We start from the raw sequence: 27019 nt of genomic DNA, 5'->3' as shown, positions 1-27019 counted from the left end.
TTGCGCCACCAGGGAGGTCCCCAGATTCCTCATTTTAGATGCCAGGAGATCACTGGGTCTAATCATTTACTTGCCAGATATGGGAAAGGAGCCTGAGAAGTTTAGAGGGTTGCCCAATTATTTGAGAGCCAGTTAGATATGAAAGAGTACACCCAGGCCTTTCTGATCCCAGCTCAGAGGCTCTCCACCCAGCCCCTGGCCTCCTCTTCATCTACAGCTGCATCGGGTCCTCAGATCATGCCCGGGGCTAGCACTCCCAGGCCAGAAAAAATTCTGGGCCTGTTAATACTGCACATGTGAGAGTAATTAACCGATACACAAAGAGCTCTGGAGAACTTTTTATTGTTTAAAAATCATAATTGAAGCTTCAAAAAACATACAACCTAACACATGTCCCAATTCCAGTGCCCTGCTCCCTGGAGGAGAGCACAGGGCTAGTCCCTCCCATCTTGCTGCCCACACCATAGCCAGGACCCTGCCCTGGGGAGGCTGCCCGCCTGTCCTCCTGCCCACGTGTGCTACGTCACCGGCTGGGGAGGGGCCCTGGGACGAGGTGGGGGTGACTGGCTCCCTGCACCCCTCACCCCCTGCACATATGCAGTCTGTGTGCCGCATGTGGGAAAAGGGGCCAGTTCCCTGGGCAGGAGACCCCCAAAGGGGAAAGATAAAGAGCCAGTCCCCACTCACCCCACCCCTCCCCAGCCCCCCAGCTCAAGGGAAGCTGTCATCATCATCTTCTGCCATCTCCTTGGCAAACTCCAAGTCCTGCTGCTCCCGCTCCCGCCGTTCCTGGGGAAAAAGTGGGGCGAGGGCCGGGCTGCTCTCACTCAGTCTACACCCAGCTGGCCCACCCAGGGCCACGGGACGCCCACGCTTCCGAGCTGCCCCAGCCCTTTCAGAAACCTCCCCTCTCCCCTTTCTGTAGGGAAGTTTAATCTTTCAGTCTTACCCAAAGCAGAAGGCAGCTTACCTCTGCAGACTCCAAGTCCTTGTTGTATGATTTGGGAGGAAACCTCATGGCCTGAAGCACAATGGAGAGGAGCAGGGTGAAGAGGAGGCAACAACGTAACACACATTCACACATTCATGGTGCTCCCGTGTGCCAGGCGTTTAGTCCAGTGGGGGAGCCTGGCTTGGAGGCTAATCATGACACCATGTGAGAAATGCTAAACAGAGGACTAGGAGAAGAGAGGTATAAATGATTAACCCTCTCGACTGGACAGAGGGGGACTGGCAGTGAGAAGGAAAAGGAGGAGAATGCATGAGCTGTGGGAGTGGAGGAAAGGCATTCCAGACAGAGGATTCAGGTGTGAGAAGCCCTGGCCTGAGTTCAGTGGGGCTGGCGGGGAGAGGGCGGGCGGGGGGGGGGGGTTGGGCAGCACGTGCCGGGGGAGAAGAAGGTGGGAGCGGTCCTGGGGAGTAAGGCCAGAGACACAGGCGACCAGACCACAAAGGGCCCTTCGTGTCTAGTGGAGCACAGTGTTTGCCTGATTTTAACCAAAGTGACATCCTTGGTTTCCTGGGGGGAAGAGACCAGGAAAAAATTCGGCAGCCCAACAGTACCAGCACCTAACCCAGCGCCTGACACAGAATAAGGGCTTAAGAGCCTTCTTTGGAATGAGATGACAGCCCTACCTTTCACACAATTCAGTCTTCACTAAGCGCCCCAAGACAGTGATTTCATTTAATCTCATCAACCCTGCAAAGCAGGCAGGGCAGATAACACCTCATTATCAGCTTCACAGATGGAGAAAGAGAGGCTCAGAGAAGGTAAATGACTCAAATTTGGAACCAAATCCAGAACCCTGCACTCTGAATCCCTGTCTGACCCTCCCTGGCAACCAGAACCCTTAAGAGCAAACAGAAGGTGCTGTGGTCCCACATGCAAAGTCCTTTGCTCCTTCTGGAACCCCAGTAATTTTAGAGATTGTCTGGGAGAGGGACCTCAAACCAAGCCAGTCTTCTCTGAGGAACCTGTGGGTATGGAGAGGGCATGCTGCTGCCAAGCTCGCCTCTGCAGCCCAGGGCTCCTCACCTTGACAGACATGTTGTGAATATCCAGGCAGAAGGAGATGCGCTGGTGGAAGGCTAGTTGGGGTTCGCGGGTGGAATAGATGTCAATCATCTCCTTGGACTGCACGTAGCCCTTCTCGTGGTTGATGCTGGCCTCGATGACGCCATCCCGGATGGCCTGCAGGCCCCAAAGGGAGGAAAAGTCACCAGAAAGTCCATGGAGGTCAGAACTGAGCCATGAAAGTCCTAGAACATCTTGTCCCATCCCTTCATCCTCTCTGATCTCTCATACACTCACTTGTATACACACACTCTCTCTCTCTCTGGCAACTTCCTGGCTTCACTGCAAGACGGGTACTCCCTGAAAAGACTATGCCACTGCTTTAGGCATTCCCCTCCCTGGTCAACCTCCTCCCACACCCATCCCTGAAATAAGGCAGGAAGATGACAACCGCCGTCCCTGAACCAGGCCCACCTTGGCAACAATGAACTCCGCGTCCTCTGGGCTATCCAGCTGCAGCTTCTGGGCGATGTCCGCCAGGGAGATTCGGGAATAGGAGAGGCTGATCATGCGCACACCTGGGAGAGGGAGGAGTGGTGGGCGGACGGGACAGGCACAGACTCTTCACCCGCCCAGATGCCCACGGGCTGCCGCTGCCCCGGAGGAGCCTGGTGCGGGCGCTGCTCCGCCAGGTGCCCCGCAGACCCCGCCCCACACCTGTCTTGATGACGTTGTGCCGCAGTCGGATGATGAGGGTGTAGGTCCCGTCTGCTTGAAACTTCTCCCCAAACTGGTCCAGGACCTGGTTGAACTTGGCCAGGTTTCCTGTCCTGACAGCTGTGGCAGGGAGAGGAGTGGGTCAGATGCTGTACTGGGCACACACACCAAAGGGGCCACAGTGCCGGGGATCCGGCGAGCTCTGGGAGGCCAGCCTTACCCTGGGTCAGAAGGAAGTAGGGCATGAGCGAGCGCTTGAGGGACGGCTGACGGAACTGCAGCCGGTCCGGGATCTCCCCCAGCAACAGCTCCACCACAATCAGGAGCTTGTGCACCTGGCAGGGGGCGACACAGGAACACAGTGGGCAGGGAGCCCCGCCAGGCAGGAGACGAGAATGAAATGGGGCTTCCACTTAGTCAGACATATGGGGAAAGGGGGAAGGTGGCCCTGGGACCAGGCCCACAGAGAGAGGAAAAACCCCTCAAGCTGTGAAGCGGGCCAGGCCCTGGGAGTATCTGACCCCCTGGCCACACCAGGCCCTCAGCCTCATTTCATCTGGCCAATCGGTGCACAGTGCCCTGAAACGGCAAAGCTCTAAAGTACAGGCCGGGTGAAGCATCATGGAGGTCAGAACTGAGCCATGAAAGCAAGTGAGGTCACCCACGGCGAGAATGGGGATCTCCTGTGGATGGATACGCTGTCCGTGTGCTCGCTCTGGACCCCATGTTAAACTCGACGTCTCTCTTTACCCATTCTCACCCTCCCCGTTTTCATCTAAAGCTGGCTGCCCCATCTGGGCTCTCTGTCCTACTCCTACCTCTTCTGAAGCCTTGGCCCGTCACCTGTTTGCTTAAGTCTCTCTGGGTGGAGAGTTCCCCCAACTCTGCTTCTTCCCTTCTCAAGCAACCCTTCCACCTCCTTCCTGGCTCCCTCACCAACAGTCTGCGGGCCACAGACCCCACTCGAGCTCCCCTGCTCCTTCTGAGACTGGCTCCGCCACAGAAAACTCTGAAACCTTACCCATGCATAGGAAAACCTGGTTTGAAAACACTCCTTTATCCCACAAGACGTCTCACTGGTGCACAACACAGCCTATACGTTAATTACCTATCTTTTTAGTGAATTTTAGAAGAAGGTTTAGCGTATGTCCAACATTGTAAGCAATCTCACATTCTGCAGTGTACCCCGTGTGTCTGAAAAGCCATTCCTTTCTATGAAAATTCTACCCATCTTTCAAAAACCAGATCAAATTTAACTCTTTAAGATTTCCTTAATTATTTGACTACAAATGAATCTGCCTTTCTCTGAACTTCTGAACGGAAACAAACCAAACCTCCTACCACACTGAGCTAATCATTGTACATGTTCACCCTGTTCTCCTTCAAGGGCACTAGGGGTGGATGAGGGTTAAGGTGGGAGCAGAGATTTGGAGCTGGGAAAGTTGGGTCTTAACTCTGGCTACTGGGCTCTGTGACGTTACACAGGCCCTCAAGCCTTTCTGAGTTGATGTTCTTTATCTGTCTCTTTGAGGGCAAATACCACTTCTTATCCTTCTTTTCTACCCCTCACAAGTGCCCAATATCAAGGTCAGCACTCAAAAAAATACCTGGTGACCGACAGCTCGGACCCGGTCAAGGTTTACCTCCAGCTGAGTCGGCCAGCCTCAGGGAGAGCCCTGGCTTCCCCGGCCACAGACAACACTGCTCCCAAAGCGGCATGTGAGGGACCAGGCAAGAATCTGGGGCTTATTAACACAATGCAGACCCTCACCTGGAACGACTACAGGGTGTGCTGGGGAATCAGGAATATTCTAAACCCACCTACCAGGGAGGATACCCGGAACATAAACTGCCAGAGGTGCAGGTAGTGTCTGCCTAATGTGCCCTGAACAAGGTTATGTGGAAACAGACATGCGTTGCCACTTTTTGGGTAAAGAGATTAAGGACACCTTCCTGGCTCCTCACACAGGTAAACGGCACTAACGTGGTATCAGATGCGTAAGGGGGTCAAAGGGGTGAGAACTGCCGCTCACCGTCTGTTTGAAGCCGACAGCTGTGTGCTGAGGGGCCTTGCGAAGGGCATTGGTCATTGTTCTGCGGGCCTCTGAGTACTCCAGCTGGATGGCTTTGATGCGCCCTGGGTGTGGAGGAGGGGAGAGGCGATCAAGAGGACGGCGTCATCCAAACCCTGGCCCCCCGCAAACCAGAGTGCCAAATGGGCCTCTTATGCACCAAGGGCACCACATTCTTAGCCAATCTGCACCGAGCGGGCCTGAGACACCTCTGGCTGGGGGCGGGCCCTGCTCACCTGTGTAGTAGAGGTACCTTGCCCACTCGTTGTTGTTGGCCTGCTCAGGGAACACGGACTTGGACACCAGCTTCTCGGCCTGGTCGTACAAGCTGTAGTGCAGGTAGTTCCGCAGCAGGAGGTTGAGCAGCGTGGCCTGCCCGTCCGCGTCATGCCGCAGGGTGGCGGTCCGGAGCCGGGCGTGCAGGAAGCTTCAAGAAGGAAAGAAACAAGAGGTCAAAAGCTTCACATAACCGTTCTTTAAGCTCCCTCTGACCTCTCCACTCTCTCTCAATTCTAAAAATAGTGATACAAACAGCTTTCCTGGTTATTCACGGAATACTCAACTAACGAAGCACTCGTCCAGGGGCACAAAAGGACCGCGCTCTGCTCGGGAACCTGCACTCCAGTGCGGCAGGCACACAACCATCAGGATGAACGCGCGTGCCACGCGGCACCGTGCAAGGCGGCGGGGCGACGCTGAAATCAGGCTCAGCGAGGTGGGAACCTCAGGGGGAGAGGAGGATGGGGCTGCGACTGTAAATGGCCCAGTCAGGGTAGGACGCCCTGAGAAGGTAACAGTTAAGCAGCGGCTTGAAGGAGGCAGGGAGGAGAGCATCCTCGGCATCGGGGAGCCGTGGAGCTAAAGTCAAGGAGGCAGCCATGGGGCCAGACCCTGTGGGGCCTTATAAGCTTATCTCATGAGGGCTTTGGCTTTTCCCTGAGGGAAATGGGGAGCCACTATAGGTTTCAAGCAGAGGAACGAAGTTTCCAGCCTGAACTTGTACCTCTGACCCACTAGTGAGTCCTCCCTTGACGTGTGGTGAAGGGAAGAGTCTGGGGGAGAGGACTTAGCAGGCCAGTGGTCATCTCCGCTTCTTCATCTGGTCTCAGCCTTGCTCTCAAGCCCTCATGAGGCTCAGGGCATGTTACCCATCACCCCCACGTCCTGCTGGGCACTTTACATCTCCCAGCCCATGGCCCTCTGCAAGTCCACAGCTCTGCAGTAATGCCTGACCATGTCTCTGACCCCACAGGCCACGAGCCAGACCCCTGGCCACCAGTACCTGCGCACCACATCCAGCTTGTCCAGGAACTCATAGACCCGGGCATGATAATAGTAACACTTCGCAGCCACAAGGTCCAGGGCCCGGCGGTTCTGAGTGCTGATCTTCTGCATCAGGTCATCAGAGATCTTCTGTGCCTGGGAAGGCAGCCCAAAGAGAATCAAGTGGCAGTGTTTCAAAAAGTTAAACACAGAGCTACCACAAGAGCCCGCAATTCCCCTCCTAGGCACACGTCCAAGAGAACTGGAAACACATGTTCACACAAAAAACTTGCCCGTACATGTTCCCATCAGCATTGTTCACAATAACCAAAAAGTGGAAACAATCCAAGTGCCTATCGCCCAATGAATGGATAAACAAAATGCGGTATATCCGTATGATGGAATACGACTCATCCATAAAAAGGAACAGAGTACAGATTCATGCTACAGCATGGATAAACCTACAAAACACTATGCTACAGAAAAAAGCCAGACACAAAAGGCATATGTTATATAATTCCATTTAGATGAAATGCCCAGAATAGGAAAATGTATGGGACACAAAATAGATTATTGGGCTGGGGTGAGGGGAGAGCAAGGAGTGACTATTCATAAGTGTGGTGTTTTGGGGGAGGGTGATTAAACGGGTCCGGAATTAGACTGTGAGGGTGGTTGCACAACCTGTGAATATACCAAAACCCACTGTACACTTTCAAGGGGGTGAATTATATCTAAAAACCAAACACACAAATAAACAAAAACCAACCAGTGGCAAAGCAAGGAACAAACAAAACAGAGAACGGAGGAGTGAGACCTGTCCCTTCTTGGGAATGCTCTTGGGACCGTAGCTAAGCCTGACAGAGCTGCTGGCCCGGCGGGAGGGAGTGTGGAAGAGCTGCGTCCAAAAGGGAGTCTTTCAGCTCTATAATAAAGGCTGTCATCTATTACAGGGCTGTGAAAGCTTACGACGTGCAGACCATTGTGCTACGAGTTTTCTTTTAAATGTTATTTTATTTAATACTAACAATAATCTTGTAAAGTGGGCAGTCTGTCCCATTTTTTTTTTTTTTGGCACACGGGCTTAGTTGCTCCGCGGCATGTGGGATCTTCCTGGAGCTGGGATCGAACCCGTGACCTCTGCATTGGCAGGCGGATTCTTAACCACTGCGCCACCTAGGAAGCCCAGTCTGTCCCATTTTACGCACAGCTGGGAGAAATTAACTTGCCTGAGGTATGAACGGGATTTGAAGCCAGCTCTTTCTGTCTTCACGTCTACTCTTCTCAAAAGCATCCACTACAGTGGAATTGTGCCACAGACAGGCACAGAGTGACCACTGCCAGCCCCCTCCCAGAGCAGGACTCAAGGGGTCCTCCCCAGGCATGGGACTGGGCGCACTCCCGCACGTGGAAGACTGGGGGACAGTTAATAACCAGGGACCATCTATTTCCTCACTGGAGGCGCTCTCCCCTGCTAGCCCTGCACACCGCCGGGGGTGCGTCCGTCACTTGCACTGGTCCTGGATACCTCTTTGTAGCGCTTGCTGTTCATCAGGAAGATGACCATGAGGAGCTGGAGGTAGGCTTCCACTTCGGGCAGGAGGGGAGCCGACGCAGCTTTTCCTGTTCGGGGACGGAACTGTAAATCGGCTTCTGTGTCCATGGGCTGGAGAGGACGTGAGGTACCGTGGAAGAGCTCAGTCAGATCAACCAATCAAGAATTTCTTAAGCACTCACTATGTATTTCAACAAATATTTATCAAGTGCCTGCTACGTGCCAAGGTTTCTCTAAGTGCTGGGGATATAAAGATAAAGATGACACGGTCTCTTTCTGAAGGGAGTCAAAGAGGCGGGCAATACAATAAATACAGAGAAGGGTTATAGGAGTATAACATCCTACAGGATCCCTCGGAAAGCCTACAGTCTAAGTAGAGATTAAACCACCATACCTGGAACCACTGCAAATTCTATCAGGCAGGGTTTAATAAAGTGATATAATTCTAGAGATAAGATCAAGAATAATGAGACAGGGAGTTCCCTGGTGGTCTAGTGGTTGGGATTCAGCACGTTCATTGCTGTGGCCCTGGCTGAATCCCTGGTTGGGGAACTGAGTCCCGCAAGCCACGTGGTACAGCCAAAATTAAAAAAAAAAAAAAGAATAATGAGACAAAAAATTTTTTTTGGTGGGAACAAAGGAATTTGGGGGAAATTGATATATATATACATTGTACTTATTTTCAGATCTAGTCACCAAAACTGGAATAAGGTAAAATAGATCAAACAATAATCATGGTGGGTGATTTAGAGATGTAAAGGTGAAAAACATTCCAGGTGGGTTTGAGGAGGGAGGGGTGCTTTTCCCCTTTCCCAGACAGTACAGTCTTCACTGTCTACCTCAAGGGATTTTCTGTGTTTTCACATCTATGAAACAGACTGTAAGCATACAGGATTTTAGGGAGATGAAGGTGGTTGAAAGGTCAGTGGGGTTTGAGAAGGGGCAGAAGCTGAACTGTATCATGAGCTTTCATAGTCAGAAAGAAGGAGAGGTTTCTCCTGGCACAGAGACCACTACCACCAGCAAACTAACTTCATCAACATGTACTTTGTGCCACACACTGTTCCAAGGGCTCCCTCCCCCAACAAGTCTGTTCAGTGCATTTACCAAATGAAGAAAATGAGGCACAAGGAGGTTAAGTCATTTGCCCAAGTCCCACAGGTACCAAATGGTAGAGTTTGGATTCAAATGCAACACTCCCTCCAAAACCTGTACTCTTAACCACCGTTCTATACATCCTCCACGGTGAAGCAAAGGGCCGGTGGAACCTTCTCCTAGGCTAATGGAGACATCACCAAATTAGAGGAGAGGGTCCATGTTGGGGGTGATGGGAAATGAGTGTGGTTGGAAGGGTCTCGATTCCCAGTTCCTTTTCCTGACTCGGAAGAATGACCCTACACAGGGCAGAAGGACGGTCCCCATGTTAGAGGGCAAATGAGTATTAAGAGGGGCTGCTTTGCTTCATGACTCTGCTACAGCAGGTATCAAGAAAGGTCTCCAGAATGGGAAACAGTTACTCAGGGTGGAATGTGTGTGCATGTGTGTGTCTCAAGCCAAGCCTATATCCTTCACGCTGGCCTGACTCACTCACCTCTTCCAGGAAGGGTAGCAAGAAGTCTCGAGTCGCGTTGTTGGAGGTAAAGAAGCCATGCACAGCCTTGTACAGAACGTAGTGGTTGAGGCGGCGTGATGTGGAAGGCAGCATCCGCAGGGCCCTTAGCACAAATCGAGGCTCCTTGCCCGAAACTGCCTTCTCCAGCTGTTTCACGTGCTCCTTGATGTCTGTGGAGGACCAGGGGAGAAAGGTGTTAAGTCCAACTCCTCCCAGCCAAGCAGCTCTAGGGAGCCTCTTACAAATGGCAGGATGTGGCCAATCACCTCTTTTGCCCTAACAGGGTTGAGCAATACTCATGGATGCCATACGTTGATTTTAAGACATAACCAAGAGACAAAGAAAAATTAAAGCTGGGGTGGAGGAAGGAATAGAGGGTGACGGAAAAAGCAAAAAAAACAATGAGAAACAAAAAACATGGAAATTTAGAAGATCTTCAAATAGGAAAAGACTTTCTAAACGTGAACAATGGGGGAAATCACACGTACACACAAAAGACTGATGAACTTGACTTCATAAAAAATCTTCTGATAACTGTAAACAAAAGAAAAACATCTGCAACAAATGTGACCAGAGATTCATATTCTTGTTCTACAAAGAGCATGTATAAAGGATTAAACAATCAATAAAAATGAACACGAACGGACAATACAAAGAGAGGAACAACAAATAATAGACGTGAAAAATATATTTCACTAATATTCAAATAACCTCCAGCAAAAACATCTTTCAATTACCATTCTAGCAGTATTTTAAAAATGGTAACATAGAATATGGAGTAAGCAGGACGTTTCTGCTTGTATAATGTAAATCAGCACAGTTTTCCTGGACAATATCTACCAAAAAACCTTAAAAACATTTACCCTGTCAACTCAGGGATCTATACTGAAAGAATAATTATAGAGGTAGACCAAAAACTTTGGCACGGAGATGATGGTTGCAAAGCTATTTATAACAGAGGAAAATGGAACCAACTTAAATGTCCAGAAATAAGGGAATGCAATCAATTAGCAGTTTCTTAGTTACCTTCACATTCTTAGCACAGGGTGCCTGGGTCACATTAATGACATAACAGTGATAACAGCTTATATTTATGGAGGGTTTTACTATGTTTTCATCATGCATTAGACACAGTTCTAAGCATTTTAATCTTCACAACAACCCAATTAAGTAGGTACTATTACTTTCATTTGTAGACATGAGGAAACTAATTGCAGAGCTTATATTCTTAGCCACTGTATCAGTTATTCAATAAATGTTTCTGGAACACAGTGAATGCTATGTTTATGGATATGTTAAATGAAAGCACACAAAATCATCTGTATTTAGTTATGCCTTGTTCCAAACTGTATATATAAATTTGACCTCAATTATGGGAGAGCAGCTCAAAAATTCACAGGAAAAAATGTTAACCATGGTTGTTGTTTTTTCCCTGCTACTTTAGGCCTCTCATATTAAACAAAGTGTTTATGAGAAACATCTGTATATACCCGGTAGGTAATGCTGAATGGCGCCTTTGCCACTGGTTGACTATCGCTCTTTTACATAAAAGGATCTTTACTAGATACTGAAGCCTGCTGTCCAACTTCACAGTAGGAACTGATGCAGTCAACACTATCGCATCCTCAAAACACCACCCAGGAGCATAACTTTGCTGACTTCAACGTTCTGAGCTAGTTTCTCATGCAGTTAAGCAGAGAGAAAACCCAATAAAGAGTCTGGTCCTACTTAATCCAGAACCAGAAAACAGCACCAGGCTCACAGTGGGGAGCTCTCACTCTACCCACTCTAAATGTGGACACGATGCTCTAAGTAGGAGTGAAAATATAAACTTGGAGGAACAAGAAGACGATAGGAAATTGGGAACAGGCACCTAGGAGAAAAGAAATGGGGGGGGGGGATTAGTGTATAGTTTATGTGGAAGGTGAGTATTAGGAACTCAAACAGGACACCTACAAAGTTGAAAGTGTGTAATGTGTTTAAACTGTTTAGAAACAAAGTAGGAGTAAGGGCTTGAAGGGAGAGAAAAAGAGCAATGGGATCGTTTGGGCACCTCAATTACAGCAACAAGGAAGCAACATACTGGACAGAACGGGCTCTTTTAGAGGAGTTGCTAAAGGTAGTTAAGACAACAGAAACCATTCCTAAAACGCAGGGGCCAGTATTCTGCGTCATCCCGACCGCCTTCACACATAAACACAGGCACTGATGTTTTAGACAGATCAATCATGCACTGGGGTCACTAGAATCAGTCCGGTGGATATAAATGGAGTGATAAGGTCAGAGAAGAGAACTTAGAAGAGAAAGTCTATGGGCCCAGTGAGACCTAGTTCTAGGTGCAATCCCCGGTGGGGGGAGGTGTGTGCGAAGGGAGGAGTCCTGAGCCTAGAGAGAATGTTCGCTTGTCTGGGCTGGGGTCGAGAGTGTCAGGGTAGTAGGGGCGGGCACCTGGGGGTGATCCCAAGGAACCCCCAAGTCAAGGTGGTGGAGGCTGAGCTGGGTCCCAAGAAGAGGCTGGACCACCGCGGCGCTGTCAGCCGTGATCATAGCACGTCCCCGGCCCGGGCTCTCGTACCCTCCAAGGTGACGGTGTCCAGCTCTCGCTGGGAGTGCTCAGCCGCCGCAGCCGCCGCCTTGCCATCGGTCTCCCCGGTTGATCCGCCACCCGCCGCCGCCTCCTCCTTCATCTCCACATCCTGGGGGCCCGGGGGCGGCGGTGGTTCTTGTTCCCCTCCGCCGGGCGGCGGCTTCGCCTTGTCCGCGCCGCGGCGCCGCGCCGAGCCCTCCTGCTTCATGGCGCCCGGGGTCGCGGCCTAGTCCGGGGACCGAGGCCGGGGCCTCGCGTGAACCCTCGCACCGGAGACCAGGAACCGAGCCGGGCCTGCACACGAGCGCGGGCTCGCGTCCGGCCGCACGATGACGGAGCAGCTGCAAACCCCTTCCCGGCGCTGGGCCTTCTGGGAAACGCCAGGCCGAGCTGGCCGATGGCCGAGTCATCAAAGGGGAAACAAGTCAACCGCCGAGGTGCAGGATGGAGGCGGATCTTCGCGGAAGGAGCGGGGAGGAGCCTCTGTGAGTGTGGGGCTTGCTTTGGAGCGCGCCAGTGTGTTGATTTTCTTTCCTGCTCCTCTAGAGTGCATTTCCACGTATGTCCACAAGAGGTCACCTCAGTCTCCAACTGGGTTACCGCGGACTCTAAGAGCACCTCACCCAGCCAGGAGTGGGTAGGGCCTATCCGAGCGCAGGGCGTGATGACACCACGAGTTGCTGGGCGGGTTTCGTGCCTAAATTCGCTCGATTTGCCCCCGGCGGGGGGTCATTTTTCGAGATTCGCGCTGTTGGTCCTCAACCGCCGCCTGTGCATCCCGCGCGAGGGAAGAAAAGAAGCTGCGAAGGGATGTGGAGCTAAGCTGTTGGGCTTAAAATAAAACCGAACTGGAGACAAGGAAGAACCCTATGGGATTCAGACTTCCTTGTCCGAGTTTAGCTAGTGCTGAAAATAAGGCATAACATTTATGCAGCCTGGGAGTGCGGATGGGAGCAGAGAGCATTTGTGTGTGATTACTTAAGTTTAATAAAATTTAGGAGTCCGCTCTGTGAGGCCCAGGGCTAGCACATTCAGGGGGCGGGGTGGTAAAAAACAGCTCCAGAATGTAGTCTGCTGGAAGTTCTGCTCTGGGTTGCAGTGTATTGTGAGGCCAGAGTGAGGAGCTTCAGGGGGTCCGCTGGGGCGCCTGTATGCATCCAGACAGACACGATAGTGCAATGGGGGACAGAATAATAGCGCACCTAAGAATCCCCCGGGGAAAGAAATAATCCTGTCCACTTATTTTTCAAAGGAATCCTCCAGCGATTCTGTAGGAGGAGGAGGATACAGGTTCCAGTTTCTTAAGACACAAAACAAAAACTCCCTTCCTATCTTGGAACTTTCATCTCTTCCATAAATGGAAGTTTTGAGTTTTAGACCAGGTCAGACCCTGCAAAACAACCTAGCCCTGTTGTAAGGTCCTAGAGGGCAGAGAATATGTTTTGACCATATTCTCTTCTATATTTATACAGAGAGAGGTTATTCTTTGTATTCCTCCTTTTATGCTATTGCAGCAAATGGCTCCTTACACTAAATAGCCACTTGCTAAATGGAAAAGTGTGTGCTCCAGTTTTAGGGAAAAATGCCTTGCTCAATTCCTCTCTAACTGTCCCCCTGCCCCCAGGACTGGGAGATGGATAACAGGACTTTTGAATCATCACTGGAATAAACTCATTAAAGCCTCCTCCTTATAACACCATATCTGTAACTGAAGGTGGGCGAGAATGGTAAAGGAAGGAAACAGTCGGGCTTTGTTGTTCATCTTTATGAGGTTACCCTTCTGGATAGTTAGGGTATTAGCTCACTGCATTATTAAGTTTACATCACAAGGGAAAAACGATCAAGTCAGCAGTTAACTAGCCAGTAAGTCCTTGAGCAATATAGCGAGGCCTTGGAAGATGCCCCAGAATGAAGGAGGATGGCTTAACACAAAACTTTTGGCAGTGGGTCATGAATTCTCGGTAGGTGAGGGAACCAGTCTGGGTAGGGGGTGGCTAACAAGGGGGAGAGTCTGACTCCTGGGGCCAAAAACCTTGGAGACATTATTCCCCCCATAAAACTGTTTTAAAAGAGATTGCTGAAAGATGTTAAAACCCAGCTTTAGGCAGACGAAGCTGGTATGAACCCAGCAGTCTTACAAGACTGAATGTCTATATTAGCCTGTCCATATGCCAAACCTACCCACATGACTTCCTCCCAGAACCACCCTAACTGAGGGGAGAAGGAAAGATGAAATGAGAAGATAATATCATGCTTTCTTTTTTAAAGTTTTGGTTCAGTCTTTTTCTTGTGTACTACTTATTATTTATTTTTTACTTATTTGCATTAAAAATTTTTTTATTATTATTTTTTTGGCTGCACCATGCAGCTTACAGGATCTTAGTTCCCAGACCAGGGATTGAACCCCAGCCCCTGGCAGTGGGAGCTCAGAGTCCTAACCACTGGACCACCAGGGAATTCCCCTGCATTTTCTATTCAATAAACTTGGAAATTGTCTTCCTCTTGTTTTGTGCTTGTGCCACATATTTCTAGGTCTTTCTTTGCCTTTCCTACTCCCTCAACCCAAGTCCAGAGGACCCCAAAAGCTCCTCTTTGAAGACAAACTGCTTTGATGATCTTCTGACTTTAGAATCTAGACTCTACATTCTACACCCTCATAGTTCTTCTCCAAACATTTTCCAGCTGGTCTGAGGACTGCATGATGGTATTCATGTACATATAATCTATACATAGTATAATGATGTCTATATCTTTTTTTCTGGCACAAATTAAGAATTTCCTTAGGGTAGATTCTTTAAAGAAAAACACCAAAAGACATTTTACCCAAGATGAAATAATATTTTTTTCATCAATTCCAGTAAAGCTTGATTTTTGGAATCGTAAGCGGGAGGGGTTGGGCTAGGAAATTAATTTTGGTTTTGCTGAAATGGTTCATAGTTTTAAAAGTTTGAGTATTTCCACTTTTAGAGGCTTTAAGCATTATTGGATGCTTTGAGGAGCCACAGGGGCAGGGGGATCTACAGAATTGGACAAGTGGAAATTGGTTATCTTGGGTGATCAGCTAGGGTTTCCATCATTCTCAGCCTGGTGACTCTGAAATGCCCTTGGGTGTCAGGACAGGGCACAGTGAGGTAGGGAAGGCCTTAGGGAAGCAGGAAGCCAATGGGATAGGCAAGTTAGGAGGCCTTGGTCAGTAGCTGCAGGAGGGAGAGGCCAGCATAAAGGGCACAGAGGCAGGGGAGGGTGTCTGGGTCCCATGTGTACTGGGGGCCCGATCTCTGTACTTCCAGGCCACTCAGCCCCACTAGGGCCTCTGTGAGAGTCAGTTCCTCTTCCCCAAGGGAGGAAAGCAGCTCAGGTTGCAGGGGGAAAACACCCTCTTTATCCTGGAGGAAACTCTGTTCCATTGTGCTCTCCACCTGGAAGGAACCAAAGTAGCTTGAAAAGAAAGTGAAAACCTCTATTCCTTTTTTCTAACTCATAAAAACCACAAAGAGGGCTACCATTCTCCTACTATAACCCCTTTTGTTACATTACATGACAACTCTGTCTGGGCCGTGTAACAATCCTGAACAATGGCAGCGCATTTATTTTTAGCCCCATTTTACAGAGGAGTAAACTGAGGCAGACTCAGAGACATTAAAATTTGCGCACATCGCTTGGCTAGGAATGAACCAAGCCAGAGTTTTTTGTCTCTTCTCCCCGGATCAGGCTGAAAAACCCAGATAGTTGCCCAGAAATGCCCTCTTCTACCTCTAGTTGTGAAATAGGAAACAGGAAGAAACATGGGGAGAAATGAGAAGTGGGCATGAGCTCCTACAGAGGCCCTGTAGGCTGATTCTGTCATTAGGCAACATTGTATCTGTCCACTGGTTCTAGCTGACTGCCTCCCCAGCTCTCCCAACATCTGCCATATTTTTTCTCACCAGCTTTAGCTGCAAAGGTAAGATCTTTTTCTCCGTGGATTTTACCAGTAGCTTCTGTTGGGCTTCACTTAGCTCTGGAGAAAAAAAGCAGAGAAAGAGATGTATCTTGTTGGTGCAAAGGGGACTACAGACTCCAAATGGGTGTATTTCCAGAATGTCAGCATTCAACTCATATGTTCAGGCATGGTCGGATGCCTGCTCTAGGCCAGGCACCTTTGCTGGATGTGTTAGGTAAAAATCACCCTCTCTTCACTCAAGGAACTTGCAGTCTAGCGGAGAAGACAAAGTAATGTGCAATTATAATACAGGCTGTTATGGGAGCCAGAGCTGAGGGTCTACTTTGGTCTTGGTGTTTGAGAGCAGGCTTCTTGAAGGCACAAACACTTCAGCTTACACGTGATGGACCAGAGAGTTTTTCAAAGTTGGGGAATGTTTCTTGCAGAGGGAAGAAGAGAATTCAGGGGCAAGATCAGAAGATGTTATCCTCAAATGAAAGCTAACAGATATTGATATAAAAGTGATGAGCTTGGCTATATGCAGAAGTTTTAAATATGGGGCTGAAAAACTAGGGTTATTTCCCAGCTTCTGAGAGCAACACTAGGCTATGGTGACCAAGTGAAGCCTTAGGAATGAAACCAGTTTTTAAAAATGTAGATGTAAACTACTTAACTGCAGTATAATTTGCCTGGCATTTATTTATGTGCCTGTTCATTCATTCATTTGTAAATTCATTCCTATCACTGAATAGGTATATAAATGAAGACCTCACTCCCCAATTACCTGTTAGGGCTCCAAGGAAATAGAGGACGGCACCCACAGCCTCCTTTGCGAGTAGGACATCTTTGGGGAGTGCCTCCAGGGTCACTTCATGTCCTTTGTCTAGAGCCCCTTCAAGCTGTGGGGAAAGGTGGGTGACTGTGTAAGATAACCTGGGTAAAGGGCACAGTGCCTGGCACATAACAGTCCCTTGAGATGTGCTAACTGTCTCCATTTCCTCATTTCTTTTTCAATGTATCAAGTCCGGAAAAGTATTGGACTCCTGGGTTTCTTGGTGTCTGAGCCTTGGATTCTGGAAAGGAAAGGTCCAGCTCCCTTCCAACATAGGGTCCTGCTGGCCCGCTGCCTACGCTCTGTCCCTCAGGAGGGAGCAGTGCTTTGGGGGAATCCGCACAGTTTGCCCTTCCCCAGAGGGACACCGGGAGCAGTGGCGACCCTGGCAGCCTGGAGGGCACTTGACCGGCCTGGGGGAAGGCATCCATTGTCCATTCCTCTGGCCACTGACCACTTTCTGCCAGATCTGCTGCACCACCCACATGGACCTCCACCAAAAGCTTTCCTCCTCCTGCACCTCCTACCCTTCCCTTGGGTCCTCACCGTGAGCTCCAGGTCTTCTAGCTCCTTTTTCTTCCCTAGGAGTTTGCTGAGGGAGCTGAGCAAGGAGCTCTTCCCTTCCGGGCTCAGCTTCTCCACTTCCTGGGTCTCCCTTTGAACCTCTTCTTTTAGGGTCCTGAAGTCCTTGTGTACCTCCCCTGTGGGGACAGTAGATGCGGTACCCTCCCCATCAGTTCAATCAGTGCTCTCCCTGCAGGCCTCCTTCACTCAGCCCCACTCAGGCCCCCGGGCTCTGCTGTGCTCCCCAACCCTAACCCTAACACCCCACCCCAGCAGCGCCCGGCTCTGCTCTCAGCTGGAGCCTGGCCTTTCTTTTTGCTTGACCAAGGAACACAGTTATGAAGCTATCCCTGAGGCTTGACTTGAGGTGTTGGGAGAGGGGTTGGGGAGGGAGAGGGGTTGGGGAGGGCGGGGGGCGGGGGCAGGACCCACATTATCAGCTAAGTCAGTCGTTCATTCTCCCTGAGATCTCAGGCCCCATCCCGGATCAGTAGACAACAGACCTCTCTTTCTCGAAGACTCCAGCTAAGAGTTGAGAAGGAAGACCTATTTTCCCTTCTCAGGAGTTCGTTGACAAAGAAGAGTAATTTTGGTGACTGAGGAAAGACCAGGAAGGGACTGCTCCAAAGGGCAGTGGGTCTAAATCCAGGGAATGTGGGTGGATTAAAGATAGCTTGAACCTTGGCCTGCCCCTCTAGGGGCCTGGCATCCTAGGATATCCAGCCTGAATTGGCAAGAGTGGCTTCCTGGAAGTGGCTCCAACCCCCAGCACCTGGGACGCAGCACTTGTCTTCCCCTCCCTTCATCCCAAGCTTACTTCCACTGCCTTCCTGCCAAAGTCTAGGGAGAAACACAAAATTCCTTACCAACATCAAATGCCTGGATAACTGAGGAGAGAAAAAAAAAATTAGAATGCATCCCTCCAAAAGAGTAGCCATACATACCCAGGGGATGAGACATGAATGAGGAAATATATCCTGTCTCTTGGGACATCCCAGCCATCTTAAGGATGCTCTTGCTCCATTCGTGGGAGGCAGGACTGGGGCAGCAGAGGAGCTAACGCAATGCGAAAAGGGGCACCTGGATTGAGCTGGCATCACTGTGACTCAGTGGCTCCCACCCCAGGCGCTGGGCGGCAGAGATACAGATGGGCATGTGACAGGTATAGTTCCTAAGACCTTGAGGACAGAGGTCGGAGACATCAGACCACCTGGGCATCTTGTCCAAAGTCTTTCCCCTTCCACTGCTTTCTCCTAAGCTATTGGAATTCCTGCCACGTTTCAGAGACAATAGTTTGCTGAGATCTGCTCTGCAATGTTCCTTGTCAGTCGCAGAGAGAAGGGAAGAAAAAGATTGGCTTTTAAAAATTCTGTCAAGAAAGTTGCAGTGAAATGACAGGAAACACTTACGGGTGAACTTCTCTTCTGGCTTTTCTGAAGACAGAAACAATGCACATATGTCAGCATAAAACCTCTTTGTGCCTTTTTATCTAGAGCAGTTGTCAAGGCAGCTTTATCAGTGATCATTGTAAAAACACAGAGCTCATCCGCCCCCGCAATTTGGGAACACACACTGTCTCCAGTGTTTCTGCTTCTGATGGTGCCTTCCGGTCTCTTTCTGTTTCTCTGTCTCTCTTGGGCATATTTCTATGCCTCTGTCTGCCTTTCCTACAGTTGAGGATAGATATTTTTAGGGCCTTGGGAAACAAAACCAGGGGGCTCCTTGGGGGATTATGGTATATACCCTATTAGAGAGTGGAGGATTTCAGCAGATGATGTCAGGGGTAGGGAGGAAGATGTGGAGAGCTGGGAAGCAATTTCACTTACCTCCGGGAGGGAAGGTTTGCATGTTATCATTGTAGATGTGTGGAATATCTGTAAGAAGCAAGAGAAGGGAGGACAGAAGTACTCTTAACAGCGGCCCCAACTTTCCTTTTCTGGTCTCAAGCCTATGGGCTCTGCTAAGGGCTAGGACCCTGCCCTAGAATGCCTCGCCTAATCCCCTGCTGCACCTCTATGGCTGCAGGTAATCTTTTCTTCCTCTGTAAATCCTTTCCTACGATACCACTATTTTCTACCTCGCATTTTAGTATTGGTGTCTGTGTCTGTTTCCTCCAGTGGCCCCAGACTTCTCGAGAGCAGAGGCTGTGCTCGTTCATCTCTGTACTCCTTTCTCCCAGCTAATACGGTGTCTAGCAGTCAGGAGATGCTCCCAGAACCCAGGGTTTCCTCACTCCCTCTCCAGAGCAGCCCCTGCAGTTCTGCCTCTGGCGGCTGGACCACCATACAATATACTGAATATACTCCTTTACTCCTTCCCTGACGTTGCCACAGGAGGGGACCAGGATGCCTTAGAAGTGGTGCGGGTAATTCTTGTCTTAAGGGGAGAACATGCTCACCCCACTCATCTTTGCCTTTGACCATCAGCTGTCTCACTCGAAATGCCAGGACGCAGCCCTTGGGGATGGTGACAGCCTCCTTGTGGTTTGCGGATCCCTAGGAGTAGACAATGAGGATTTGTGAATCTGCAGAGATCCTAAGTATGAGACATTGGGAGTGAGGGCGGGGGCAGCAAATGGAGGGCCAGGCCCGAGAGCCTTTGGGGAGATCAGAAGTTGAGAACCCTTCAGTGGTGTCCCCGATCGCCTTTCCACCTGGTGGAGTGAGCTTCAAAGCTCTTCTGCTCATTTCCGCTCACCATCCCTTTAATGATCTGTTTCTCTCTTTCTGGTTCAGACACATGAAAGAACTGGGCAGACCTGCTCCATCACCTGCCTGTGCATCCCTGTCCCACTTTAGAGCTTCCATCCAGGCCCTGGTTCCTTCTTCCTCTTCGCCGTCTGTCCCATGCTCACCTACTTCAGGAAGCCTTCCGTGACTAATCCCTACTCCCGGTTCCCACTCATCTCTTGAATATTTATACAGTATAGATATAAGTATGTAGGGCACCACTTATTTACATTGAATTTGCCAAGCCTGTGTTCTCTGGCCTTTAACCTCTGTGTCTCCTTCCTGAGACAGAGAACTTTCTGACAGCAAGGATGTCTTTCCTGCAACTAAGAGTTTCTCCTTCCCTGGTAGCTCCCTGTGGCATCTGGCACAGGAATCTGCCCACGTGGGCACCATTGACCATAGAGATGATTTGTTTCTGGCCAACTGGGGTCTGGATGTTGACAAGCAGGGGGAAGGAGTGGGTCCTTTACAGTATCCTGGCTGGGGGAGGGGGGGGCGGCCCACTGATCAGGCAAAGCAATGCAGCCTCTGAGGGTAGGCTGAATGTAAGTGTGTGTGTGTGTGTGTGTGTGTGTGTGTGTGACAGAGAGAGAGAACCTAACCTGTAGCCCCAACGGGGCAAAGAATGGGAGGGAGAAGCAGCCCTCGGCCTTGCCAGCTCTCTCCAGGGTCACCTCCTGCATGGTCTCCACCACCTCCATCACCACGTACAGGTTCTCTCCTCGACTTCGCATCTCCTTCAGGAACGGGTGCTCTGCCGTCAGCTTCCTGTGGCCCGAGAAACATAGGGGGACCATCCAGAGCTTTTCCTGGTCTGGGCCCTGCCCTTCTCTTTTCTGCTGTCATTCCCAGGAGCGAGGCATGGTGGTGTCAGGGGAAGCATGGGGACTCTGGAGTGAGACAGGTTGGAACCCAGCTCTTCCGCTTCCTGGCAGGGCAGCTTCTCTGAGTCTGGGATGCTTCATCTATAAAATGAGGATAATGACACCTACCTCCAGGGCTGTTGAGAGACACACTAGGTAAGCCTCAGGCAAGCACCCGGCCCAGAGCAGGGCCTCGTGGCTGCTTCTTTCTCCCTTGGATTCCCCTCCTTTCTCCCCGTTCTTAGCCCTGTGCATCTCTCCTGGGGTCCTTTCTCTGCATTTTTTTTTTCCTGCGGTGCATGGCTTGTGGGATCTTAGTTCCCTGACCAGGGATGGAACCTGTGCTCTCAGCGGTGAAAGCACAGAGTCCCTTTTTTTTCTTTGGATCTTTATTGGAGTATAATTGCTTTACAATGTTGTGCCAGTTTCTGTTGTACAACAAAGTGAATCAGCTGTATTTACACATATATCCCCACATCCCCACCCTCTCGAGCCTCCCTCCCACCCTCGCTATCCCACCCCTCTAAGTCATCACTAATCATCGGGGTGATCTCCCTGAAGCACAGAGTCCTAACCACCGGACAACCAGGGAATTTCCTCTCCTCGTCTCTCTCTCTCTCTTTTTGTCATTGGAAATTATGGATTTAATTTAATTTAATTTAAAATTTTATTCCTCTCTCCATCTTTTATCCTCTCCCTTGCTACTTACACCAGTTCCTTCTCTCCACTTGCTTACATATATAAACATGTTATTTGACCTTGCTATTTCCTCAATTATCACTCTGTTTCTTTCCTTCACTTCAGTGGCAAATATCTCACAAGACAGACCCATACCCACTGTCTCCACTTCCTCACTGTCCACTCCAAAATTCTTTACAGGTTGGCTTCTGTTTTCACGCCTCAACTGAGATCACAACGACCTCCCCCCCACCAGAGTCAATGACCTTCCCTAACTCTGCGCGACGGTGGACCCTGCTGTCCGAGCCCTCCGGGGGATGCTGCTGTCTCCTGGCTCCCGATCCCACTTTGCTGCCCAGGGTTCTGCTCCTGTCTTTCCGGCTCCATCCTGTCCATTTTGTCTGTGCCTCATTTTCTAGGTTCCTCATTTTCTTTGGTTCCCCACAATTTTATGGTCTCTAAGATTCTCTTTTCAGTTTTCTGCTCCCTGAACTCCCTCCAACAGCTCCCCACCCCATTCCTAGAGTTTTAATCTTTAAATTTCTGACCACCATGTATATATCTTCACCTTGACTCCTCTCCTGGGCTTCAGGCCCTCATTCCCAACTACCTTTACCTTTTTAAAAATTGAGATTTAATTGACATATAATATTGTATTACTTTTAGGTATACAAAATAATGAATTTTTTTTTTTTTTTTTTTGCCACAAGGCATGTGGGATCTTAGTTCCCTGACCAGGGATTGAACCCATGCCCCCTGCATTGGAAGTGTGGAGTCTTAACCACTGGACTGCCCAACCTACAATGTAATGATTTGGTATATGTACATATTGAAAAATGGGAATTCGCTGGCGGTCCAGTGGTTAGGACTCCATGTTTTCACTGCTGAGGGTGCAGGTTCAATCCCTGGTGGGGGAACTAAGATTCTGCAAACTGCGTGGTGTGGCCAAAAAAAAAAAAAGAAAATGATTGCCATAATAAGTTTAGTTAATATCCATCACCACATATAGCTATAATTTTTTTCTTTCTTGTGATGAGAACTTTTAAGATCTACTCCCTTAGAAACTTTCAAACGTACAACACAGACTTGTTAATTACACTCACTCTAACTACCTGATGAAGATTCTCAGCTGATGTCTCTGTAAAGGCAAAATGGGAAACGTCCAAAAGGAACTCACAATCTTTCTCTCCAGATACAGTTCTAAGTTCTGTCTTCCTCTTTCTATTAATGTCACCACTTGGGTCAAATCATTTAAAAAATTCTTATATATTTAATTAGTTTCTTTAAATAAAAAATGTATATATTTAAGGTACATGACATGATGTTTTGATATACAGATACACAGGGAAACGATTACTGCAGTCAAGCTAATTAACACACCCAAATCCTCACAGAGTTATCATTCCTGTGAGGGTGGTGAGAGCTCCTGATATCTACTCTCCTAACAAATGTCCAGTATACAGTATAGAATTATGAACACAGGCTGTACGTTAGATCTCCCTTGCCCTGCGACCAGCTGCCAGGTCCATCCACTCTGTCACCCCAGAGGCCTTGCGTCCATCCCACCCTCTTCCTTCTGTCTGATCTTTCCAGCTCAGTTTACATCACTGATGGGCAGTGGAACAGAGTCTTGCCTGGCCTGCCTGCTTCAAACCTCTGTCCCTCATCTTCTGACACCCTTTCTCTGTCTGGCCAGATTAATCACGACACACATCAGAGCATCGTCAGGGTCTCCCTGGTGCCTACAGCATAGTTCCATCTCCTTGACCAGGCACCTGCGTCCTCCATGATCTGGGCCCTCCCTACATTTCTCCCTTGTTAACACTCTTACCTCTTCTGCTCCCACCAAACTGGCTATTCATAGTTCCTAGAGGTTTTGTGATTTCTCACCTGTGTGCCTTTGTAATGCCATTCTCCCAGCCCTGCATGTCCAGTTTCTACCTGTCTTTCCAGGCCTAGGTTGTGGGCTGCCTCCTCTGTGAAGTCTGTCCTCGTTTTCCCAGCCAGAAGTCCCTCTGACCTGCCGCAAAACCCAGGCAAAGCCCTCCAATGGCACTTCCTGCTTCTTGCCTTGGATCGTAGTTACTGTTGTGCATTTTCCCCCCACACTCCGAGATCATGAGGTTCTTGGACAGAGCTGTTCTGGTGCAGCCTGGCATCTAGTAGGATGCCTTGTGCTCAGTGAGGCTGAGTTTACTGGATGATTTCCCAAGCACTCCAGCTCTGTCTTCCCGCCTCCCCAGCCCTCACCTCCTTTCAACCACTACTTAGCTACTTAAAAGTCAGTTTCTTTGTCAAGCCAAACCTCTGAGGGGTCCAGTGTAGACACGGCACCTGCCGGGCCCCTCATGCTGCTGGTGCAGCATTCCTGAGGGCTGCCTGGTGTGAGTCCAGGGCTGGGGTGGGGGGCTTTGTTCACGGGAGCAGAACGCTGTGCTCAAGCCACAGTCGGGAACAGTTGAGACCTCTTCCCTTTTCAGTGTATTTCATAGAGCCTTAGGGTAGGAAGGAACCCTAGAGAATTTTATCTAACACTCTCACTTTTCAGGAAAGAAAACTGAACTCCCAAGAGGAGAAGTGACTTTTCCAAGGTCACACAGCTCATTACTGTGAACACACTCATCCTCGTGGGTTCGTGATAGTGGGGAGGTGGTACTGAAGGTGGTGGAAGGATGGGCGTGGGGTGGGGGAGTGGTTAGGAAATGGCCTGGATTCACCCATAGGCCAGAAGGGTCATCTTCAAGGGCTCCCCTGGGGTGACCACATAGGCGAAGGTCAGTGTGAGGACCTTGCCCTTTAACTCAGGGCCCAAAGCACCCTTTCCACGCACCACCCCACTGTATCCTGCCAACCCTCGAGCCCGGCCCAGTCTCACCTCTCTTGATGCAAGGTCTCCAGAGCCTTGGGTGCCACACTGAGTGTCTGGACCTCCAGGGTGCTGTTCTGGGACAGCACCGCCGTCCCGCTCACGTTGACCATCTTTGGCACGTCGACCTTTCCCTTCACTTGGGCATCCAGCATATTCCTAAAGCCAAAGCTCCCAGAGTCTGTCGGGTCTGCAGGAGGCAGAAGACAAGGGGGCTGGGCTGAAGACAAGAGGCACCCGTCCTCCCCGCCTCCCGCGAGAACTCTCAGCTAGAGGACTCCTAACCACACCGCCTGGGCAGAGCGAGCTGCGGGTCCTCCTCATAGGCCGGCCCCCTCCCTCCGTCCCCAAGCCCATGGCTGCCGAGGCTGACCTGCAGGTGAGCTGCCAGGGGCGAGCACATCCAGGAGGGTGTAGTCGGTGTGGACGTAGCGGGCCCCCCAAAAAAGCGTGCGCTTCCTCTTCCTCAGCACTAGGCAGAAGGGGTGGAAACGCTTGAAGTCTATGAGGCTGTCCAGGGGTGTCAGGTCCCCTCCAGGGTTTAGTTGTCTGACCAGGGCCCGGGTGACATTTTCAAACATGGTCATCGTCTCTGTGGGGGGAGGGAAGCGGGAGAGGGACACGTTGGGAGACCAGGAGCTGAGACAGGTCACCAGGCTCTTGGGGAGGGGATGCCCTTAAAGACACCGGGATTCGCAGAATGTCAGAGCTGAAAGGGACCACAGGAGTCTTCGTTTTATTTTTTTATTTTTTTTGGCACACGGGCTTAGTTGCTCCGTGGCATGTGGGATCTTCCTGGAGCTGGGATCGAACCCGTGACCTCTGCATTGTCAGGCAGATTCTTAACCACTGCGCCACCTAGGAAGCCCTGAGTCTTCGTTTTATGATGAGGAGATGAGGCCTTGGGAGCTGAACCAGCTTGCCGGGTCACACGGTTGGTTAGAGGAGCCAGACCTCCCCTCTCTTCATCAAGGGCTCCTTTCTCACTCCCCGCTCACTGTCTTCACGGACTTGGAGCCTGGCGGAGCATTTCATTAGCCGTGGAAATAAAGCTCCTCTCACACTGCTAAGCCCACCTTGTCTTCCCAGAGAACTGTGATAGACAGGACCTGGGGAGTCCGGGGGATGGAGGTGGCCGCCACCGGTGCTGAGGGGAGGGCCCGGGGGGACCGTGCCGTTCACCCAGTTGCCCTTTCTTTGGGTGGGGGTCACTTCCCTGTACCTTAGCCTCCCTTGTGCCCTCCTCCTGGCTCTCGGGTGTGGGTGGCCCCACTTCCTTCTAGGTACCGCCCAACAGATCCAGACATTTTGATGCTCTTTGCTTTGCCCCCTTTGTTTGTAATAGCTCCTTCCGCAGCTAGAGAATCCCTATTTGTCCTTTAAGACTCACGTTGGGTCACTCCACTGTGACCCCTTCCCTCGCCCCTTCCGGCAGCTGGTGACTCCACCCTGTGTTCCCAAAGCGCCGTGTACATGCCCTTCTGAAACACCTGCCCCCTCATGTTGCTTCGATCTGTTTACCTCACCCTCACCTACCCGACCGTGACCGCCCAGAGGCCAGGAAGTGGGTCTTAATCATCTCTGAGGCCTCAGCTCCAAGCACAGTGGCCGGCACAGACGTGGAGCTTGGCAAATGTGTGTGGGAAGAATGAACGAACAGGTGAATGAATGATTGCGGCTCTGGGAGACATGAGCTGGGGTGAGGGCCCTGGAAAACACGGGGCCTGCGAGAGCCTGAGGTTCACGGTCTCGGGTCTCTGTCTTTGAGGTTCAAGTCTAGCTGCTCTAGCTGGGCAGCCAGCTGATGCAACAGGATTATCCCCGGGGGTGGAAGAGGACACACCAGCTGGCCTGGAACCACCTCACATCCCTGGTGGGCACCTCACAGAGTCAGAAAGGCACCATGCATAGGTGCGTGGGACCATTCTGCCAACCCGACGAGCTCCAATGTGCTTTTCTCACCCCTCATTCCTGGCAGGGCCCGGAAGCCACGGGACAACCTCCTGGCCGCTGGATGCACCTGGGAAGGGCTCAGGGGACTGCTGTCTCCTACTCATCAGATAAAGGCTCACAGGGCAACTTCTCCCTTCCCTCCCCAAGGCCGATCAAGATTCCTACCCCATTCGGCTCTAGGGGGCTCCTAGGCCCTTCGTGTCCACCCAAGTTCTTGTTCATCCCTAGAACACCCCCTGCCTCCCCTGCTGTCATCAAGTTCTTACCAGGCAGCGGTGCTGGGTCCTGCCTGGCAGCTGGGTCTGGGGTGAGGGCCCGGAGCTCTCTGGGTCTGCAGGCTGAGAGAATGACCGTCCCTCACCAGGACAGGCTGCTGCTTTATATCTCTGCGGAGGCGAGGATGTAGGCTTCCGGGGACCCCGCCTGCCCCAGTGACCCCACCCCTCTCCTGCTCCACTTCTGGGAGAACAGCATCAACTCGTTCCATGCGTGCCCTGCCCCAGGCCCTGGCCTCCCGAGGGCTGAGCAGGTGAGTGAGGTGCTGCCAGGCAGGTGCCAGTGTGGGTGGGGGAGCCAAGGCTCGAGGAGAGGAGGCAACTGAAGGTTGGCTTGGTGGGCTCAGAGGAGAGGAAGGAAGGCACCTCGGAGGGGGCTGCGGAGAGAGGCAGTGGGAGTTGGGGTGTGTGTGTGTGTGTGTGTTCACATGCATGTGTGTGTGGTGAGGGAAAGCATCTCTGTTCTGTCATCACGGCCATCAGGAAGCATCTAGGATTCATGGTGAGGCCTTGTGGG

General features: G+C 50.7%; 2 protein-coding genes across 4 annotated transcripts; both read right to left on the bottom strand.

The window, feature by feature from the left end:
• Positions 1-322: 322 nt before the first annotated feature.
• On the bottom strand, positions 323-12515 carry PSMD3 (proteasome 26S subunit, non-ATPase 3). Its single transcript, XM_057714539.1, has 12 exons — positions 11806-12515; positions 9210-9400; positions 7592-7729; positions 6086-6222; positions 5040-5230; positions 4765-4868; positions 2952-3066; positions 2732-2851; positions 2489-2592; positions 2036-2191; positions 971-1021; positions 323-789 (listed from the first exon to the last, which is right to left on the bottom strand). The coding sequence occupies exons 1-12, from the start codon at positions 12023-12025 to the stop codon at positions 712-714; spliced, it is 1605 nt and encodes a 534-aa protein (XP_057570522.1). The 5' UTR covers positions 12026-12515; the 3' UTR covers positions 323-711.
• Positions 12516-14634: 2119 nt separating this feature from the next.
• Positions 14635-26636, bottom strand: GSDMA (gasdermin A). 3 transcript variants are annotated; one of them, XM_057714540.1, is made up of 12 exons: positions 26494-26636; positions 24648-24866; positions 24284-24464; positions 20470-20635; positions 19534-19630; positions 18962-19009; positions 18545-18568; positions 18002-18022; positions 17118-17272; positions 16524-16638; positions 15744-15817; positions 14635-15236 (listed from the first exon to the last, which is right to left on the bottom strand). In XM_057714540.1, the coding sequence occupies exons 2-12, from the start codon at positions 24859-24861 to the stop codon at positions 14994-14996; spliced, it is 1338 nt and encodes a 445-aa protein (XP_057570523.1). In that variant the 5' UTR covers positions 24862-24866; positions 26494-26636; the 3' UTR covers positions 14635-14993. The 3 variants fall into 3 exon arrangements, with proteins under 3 accessions (XP_057570523.1, XP_057570525.1, XP_057570524.1); XM_057714542.1 differs by having other exon boundaries at positions 24648-24746; positions 26494-26610; XM_057714541.1 differs by lacking the exon at positions 18545-18568 and having other exon boundaries at positions 26494-26618.
• Positions 26637-27019: the final 383 nt, after the last annotated feature.

This window comes from Hippopotamus amphibius, chromosome 17 (assembly GCF_030028045.1).
Source record: "Hippopotamus amphibius kiboko isolate mHipAmp2 chromosome 17, mHipAmp2.hap2, whole genome shotgun sequence".
Classification (NCBI taxonomy): Eukaryota; Metazoa; Chordata; class Mammalia; order Artiodactyla; family Hippopotamidae; genus Hippopotamus; species Hippopotamus amphibius.
Note: the sequence above shows the minus strand (reverse complement) of the source record. Positions and strands in the feature narration are given on the sequence as shown.